Below are 6,432 nucleotides of genomic sequence, written 5' to 3' on the forward strand. Positions count from 1 at the left end.
TTTTTAATATATCTTCTAAAATCATTACTCATGTGTACGTCTGTGTGTCAATGTGAGTTTCTGCCATACATATTCAAAATTTTGCAGGGGACTAAAGAGGGTATCAAATTCCTTGGTGCTGCAGCTAAAGACAGTTATGAACTTTCACACATGGGTGCTGGTAACTGAAGTCAGCAACTCAGGAAGGGAGAAAAAGATGTAAACTGCTGAGCCATTATCTCCAGGCCCAGTATTATTTATCTTTTAATCTACAAAATTTCCTTTACAAAACCAAATGTGCAAAATGATGTATGCATAGCTGATTACAAAGCTCCTCTCTGAGAAAATGTTGATTTTGATAAATATATTCCTATAAGTACAATTTATAAGAAAATGTATAAATAATCATTTTAAAGCTTATTTTAATTACTATGATGCTGAACTCACTTGTATTTTATATTTAGTACAATACATCACATACTCAGAAGTGATCTACATAAAACTACCATCCTTTCATTGCAAATGGCTACCGGGACTGTTTCAGGAAAATTAAGGAAATGTTAATCCTCAAAATACTTTCCTAATTATCCTGAAAACATAGGTTAGATTTGATTAACTATGAAAATATTTAACATAAATGGTACTGAAGAAAGCAGGTCGTAATACAGTACTTTTAAAACAGAAGGTTTTAGTACAAAACATGGTAGTGCTCAAGTTTTGCTTAAGTAAAAACTAATTAATAGTTTGAAGAATATTGTATAATTTTGAAAGATAATACATGCTAAAGCATTTTATATAGTCATAATGTATAATCAACCAATACTGAGTTTTCCTACATTCAGTTGAAAGACGCCCTGAATGGTAATAATCTAGATCTTGAAGTACATTTTCTAATTAATTAGGGTTCAAAATGATGGATATTTTCTTAGATCAGCCCAACAGACATTTTATAAACGTATTTTCTACAAATGTCATACACATGAAATGTTTAAACGACTTGAACATATTATCGAAATGTTGCTAAATCCAAACTGCTCAGTTGCAGTGAAAACAATGACTGCAATTAGCCTAAAGAAATAAAAATATACATCACTCAGGAAGGATAAGATTAAGACATATTCAGCTTTTTTGTATGATACAGTAAAAATGTTATGCTCTGAGAAAAGTGCCAAAGTCACAACAAATTTTCATTGCCAAAATAATCTCTCTCTCTCTCTCTCTCTCTCTCTCTCTCTCTCTCTCTCTCTCTCTCTCTCTCTCTCTCTCTCTCTCTCTCTCTCTCTCTCTCTCTCTCTCTCTCTCTCTCTCTCTCTCTCTCTCTCTCTCTCTTCCCTCTCTTGCTCTTCCCTCTCCTCTTTCCTGTTTTCCCGTCTCTGTGTCTGAACACTAGAAAGTTGGTTGGGTCAAATATACTTGAAGATAAATCACACACACTTAGTTACATAAGCACATACGTGAAGAATGTTAACCTAAACTCAAAGATTATCTGTGCACTTTCACCAGCGCATCGAGGCTTTAGCTCCAGAGGCCTGCATAATTGCCGTGGAGGCCTGAAGGAAGTGGACCTCCACCCACAAATAGCTTCATCTCAGGCCAGTTGTAGCAGTGAGTGTAGAGGGCATTGGGGAATTCCTCAGTGCCACCAAAGTAGTTCACCCAGAGTTCATCTTGGTTGAGCCAGCCTCTGCCACAGGTGAGTTTGAGCTTCCTCCCTGTGCGCACAAGAAAAGAGTCTGGACTGGCTGAGGCCCTCTCCTCCAGGAACTTCTGGGCACGGATGTCATAGAAGAGCAGAGAACCATGTCCAGTGCCGACGGTAATGATGTGCTCATAGAAGCTCAGAGAACGCACACCCGTGCCTCCCTCTCTGGAACACAAGGGTCTAATGTTCTGCTGGCGTTGTCTTGGATCCAGGAATGAAACATGAGACTGGGATCCCACAGCATAGAGGGACAACTCATCACAGTAGGTGAGACACACGTTCTCCCGGCAGTAAGGGAGCCTCAGTGACAGCAGCCTGGACAGGGAGCTCCGGGCTTTCCACAGATGGAAGTAGCCATCCAGAGACACAGCTCCCAGTTCCTGGTTTTTGCCACTGAATGCAAGGGCTCGCACTTTGCGGTTACCCGGGTTAGTGGTGGCCCTGGGAATGGCCTCCATGTCCTTTGGACGAATGTGCGAATACCGTGGAATACCTGAATTATTGTGCCAGGACATATTGCCACTGAACACGTCAGGATCCACCCGCCAGAGAGCCACAGTCCCGTCGCGAGATCCACTCACAGCCACAGTATCACTCATCCATGCAATCGCAAAGATCCAGTCCCTGTGGCCATTGCGGTCCCCTAAGCACACAGGGTCTAGAGTGGGCAGCTGGTATACAGCTAGACTGTTGGGGTTTTCACCCCCTGTGGCCAGGAGGGTCTTGGAGGGATTCAACTGGATGGCATGGATACCACAGGTGGGTTGGGCACGAGATTGCCCAGGCCCTCTGTCCCGCATCAGGGGAATGCGGGTAATACGGCCAGTCTGGACATCCACCACGAAGAGCGTGTTGCACTTGGTGCCACACACCACCTGCCTGGCATTGAGCCACTGCGACGCGAACACCTTGTTGAGGGGGCCGAGAGACAGCTGGCGCTCCCTCAGCAGCTCGGGCAGCCTGAGGACCCCGTAGCTGCGTAGGTCGCCCTCGAAGCCCGCCATCCCCGGGTGGCCGTCTGCGCCCAGTGTGCGGCCCTTCAGGTAGTGCACCAAGGAGCGACCAGCCACGGGCCGCCGCGGCCTCTTGGCCAGCAGCAATGGCCCCTCGGCTTGGCCGGTCCCTGCCGCCGCAGCTGCCAGGCCGGACGACGAAGAACTCCCGGCGCCCCCCTCAACCTCGGCGGCTTTCCGCTTCCTGCTACCTGTTTGCTGAGGGGCCATGGTGGGCGGCGGGCGGGCTGCAGAGGCGGCGGCGGGGCGGTGGTGGCGGCGGCGGCGAGTGGCACCCGTGCTGGCCTTGGTGGTGGTGGGGATGATTGTGTCTCCGAATCAGCAGGGGTGGCACTGGGTCCCAGGAGCCAGGAGACCGGGAGATCCCTGGGGCTCTGAATGTCCTGGGTCCAGGGTGTTGTTGGTGGCAAAAGAGGCGAAGGTGGCAGCCTGACTTGGAAGGAAATGGGCGCCAGCAGAGAGTGTCTTTGAGGGTGGAGGTTGAGCCCTGGACCTGGGCAAGGGCGGGAAGTGCTGCCGTCTGGTGAAGTTAGTGTGGGGCGAAAGAGTATGCTAGAGACCTGAGGGTAAGAGGCGGAGGCAGTGGGAGGGGCGGTTGGCCGTGGGGTGCTGGGTAGCACAAGTCGTTCTGGATGGGGGTTGGGGAGAAATAGAGAGGATGGGCTAGCTGGAGGGCTGTGTGGAAACTCTCGGGGAATTTCTAGAGGGTTGAGCTCCACGATGCCAATAGCTAACACAATTTTTTTTCCACCAACCTCACAACCGCTCCCAACTAGCTTTTAAACCAAAACCTAAAATATAGTCAAGGAGGGGATCAAAAGGAGCACTGACCATGACATGTGGGAAGAAATAATTGTGCACTTGGTGTAATCAGGGGACGCTTTTGACAGAGGTTGTTCTTTGAACTGTACTAGGGATGGAAGTGTTTCAAAGAGACCTCTAGTTTCTTTCTGTACTCTCCTTGTAATCCCCTCTACTGGTTGAATTTTCAATTATTCTGACCTTAGTTTTCTCTTTCCTTTTAAGTCCCTGAGCTACTCAACTTGAATCGCTCAAGAAGATCTTGCAAATTCCCATGCCTTGACCCTAGTTCAAGCCAGGGAATGGTAGTCAAAAGGAACCTCAAAAGTTTAACAGGACTACAGTGACATAAAGATCCCGGGGACTTCGAGATTAATGGTAAGGAAAATGAGGCTTCATTACCTACTAACTTCTCAGGAACCTCAGAACCCTGAGATGATGGAATCCAGGGTAATAGAAGGAAGAGGTCCTAGAGAGAAAGGCATCTCCCTCTTCTCCAATTAGGGAAAGTCCAATCCACAGTTAGGACCAGGACTCCTGTTGAGCTCCATTTTGTAGTAGAGGTCATCTCAACCTCAAAAGGCTCTTGAGGAACACACCAGATATCCCCAGATTGGAAAGAAGAATGTTTCAGTGAAACAACATGAAAACAATGGGAGAATGAAGATATTCAGAGTATGGGCTTGGCAATCATTGGAGTAAGGAGATCAGTATCTCTCATGTAGCATCAGAACAACCTATTTGTAGTCACACCCTAAACATGACCAGTTTCAGAGCATGGGTTTGAGTGGAAGACTGGTGTTTCTTACCCAAGTCTATGAACCAAATGCTGTTTCACAACACTAGATTTTTTTCTAGATGGATGTATGTGGTATGGGTATCTACATAATTTAATGTATCTGACCAGTCATATGAAAAAATGGAGCTGTTCCATTGTTGTTCTACCTTGTACACAGCCTAACACTATTTACAAAGTTATCTCAAGTCTGCAAATTCCAGGCGCAAAATCCCTTGGGCCAGTTTTACCACTCCAAATGAACTGCTGTGTCTCAGTGCATCCAACACATCCATTTTCTCTGTGTACCATGCATTATCAAGGAAGAGAAAAGATGTTAAATTGGAAGTAAGGAGAGGTTACTGAAGAATGGGTGACCAGACATTCCTTTATCAACTAAATAAAGAGTGACCAGAAATTCCTTTATCAACTACAGATATTTTTTCTGTTTTTAAATGTAAAGTGGAAAAAACGTAATACTTTGTAAAATAGATTTTACTGTGGAATAGAATAAAATAGACTGAAATTCAGGGTCTGTATCAGTCTATTTATCTATATGTATGCCTATTGGATATTAAAATGAGATAAAAATGTATTTCTGCTATTATTTATTTGAAGTTTGAGTAGGATGTCTGCAATAATCCTTCGAAAGGTCAAATGTTCTGTTTTCATTCAGCCTTACAATAACTTTTAAAATTAAGTTGTTTTTATCACCATGTGTTAAGATGAGTAAACTGAAATTTAAAAATGATATTCATTCATGGTTTCACAGTCAATGCTATATTAGATATAAATCTTCACCTGACTATGCTACATTTCCAAATGCTTTGTAACCTGTATTATTGAGTGAATATTTTTGCTTCTTTTCTTCAAAACCATAAAATCTATGTTGTAGACATTGTTATGTTTGCTTCTGAATGTTAGATATAATTCCTAAAATCAAGAAATGAATAAATACTAAATATAAAATATATACAGAAATGCCCATACTAAATTTGAAGGCAATGCATAATCTTAAATGTATGTGTAGTTTTTTACTGATATTCTCTTGTTAATAATTATGAAATAATATTGCCACATGTTTTTGCTAAAGAATATACTATTATTGTGTATTTTGTCTTTGTTAAAATAAATATGATTGTATTTAGTGTTCAGATTCCATATTTTACCTACTCAAAACACCATTCATTCATGTCTATACATTTAGCTTTCTCCATGAAATTAAAGGTAGTAAGCAATTTCACAACAGAAGCAAAAGATATTGAGAGATACATACATTCATTTCAGCTTTAAATTTGGAGTATTTTTGGATTTAATTGCTTATATTTCTAGAACACAGTGTCTAGAAATACTTAAAACAAAAAGCTATTGTTGAAACTGTATACTTAATGGCATGCTGGTAAACCTTCCAGAGGTCTACATAACCTTCCGGATCTCCACTAGTTACTTCTCTTGTCTTTGAAGTATATTGTATTTATGAGAATAATATCATCTCTGTCCTTACAAAACTTTTGTGTCCATTACTGCTCTTTGCTTCAAATTACCCACCCCGCCTTTCTGCATTAGACCTCTCTCCCCCATTGGAACCGATCTCATATGAATAGCTGTAAGATAGTTTCATGCTGTTCTGTAATCATTTAATTCATTTATATTCTACTGCCTCAATAACACTGTAAATACTTCAAGAGACAATAAAGAAATATTTTTAATAAATTTACAGTATCACAGTATCAAGGTATGCAGTTCATGGCTAATAAAATTTTACAGTCTTTTGATACAAAGAATATACAAAACAATTTATCCAAAAAGTTGGAGACATTTTGAAATGAAATCACTTAATTAGGCAAAATGGAAATATTTTATTTGAGTTTTAATATGCTATGGAATAATACTTTTACACATGTGAATATATATTACTCTCACAGTTTTAATAAAGAACTAACTGGTCGGTCAGTAACTAAGCAGGAAGAGGTTAGGTGGAAGAGCCAGACAAAGAGAACACAAGTATGGTGATATAGTATTTATGATTTAATAAAACTTGCCTAAGGATTCAGAATGCAAAACTAGTCACAAACCACAGTGGTCAGGCAGTGGTGATACACACCTTTAATCCCAGCAGCCATACTAGCACGTCATTTGACTAGGCAGCTGTGGCACACACC

At 42.0% G+C, this 6,432-nt stretch overlaps 1 protein-coding gene across 1 annotated transcript; it reads right to left on the reverse strand.

The window, feature by feature from the left end:
• Positions 1–1,308: 1,308 nt before the first annotated feature.
• LOC101838505 (DDB1- and CUL4-associated factor 12-like protein 2) lies at positions 1,309–2,907 on the reverse strand. Its single transcript, XM_005076876.3, has one exon. It carries the CDS (start codon positions 2,902–2,904, stop codon positions 1,495–1,497), a length of 1,410 nt encoding a protein of 469 aa, XP_005076933.2. The 5' UTR covers positions 2,905–2,907; the 3' UTR covers positions 1,309–1,494.
• Between the last annotated feature and the right edge of the window lie 3,525 nt (positions 2,908–6,432).

Source organism: Mesocricetus auratus, unplaced genomic scaffold (assembly GCF_017639785.1).
Source record: "Mesocricetus auratus isolate SY011 unplaced genomic scaffold, BCM_Maur_2.0 Super-Scaffold_100003, whole genome shotgun sequence".
In the NCBI taxonomy this organism is placed as follows: domain Eukaryota; kingdom Metazoa; phylum Chordata; class Mammalia; order Rodentia; family Cricetidae; genus Mesocricetus; species Mesocricetus auratus.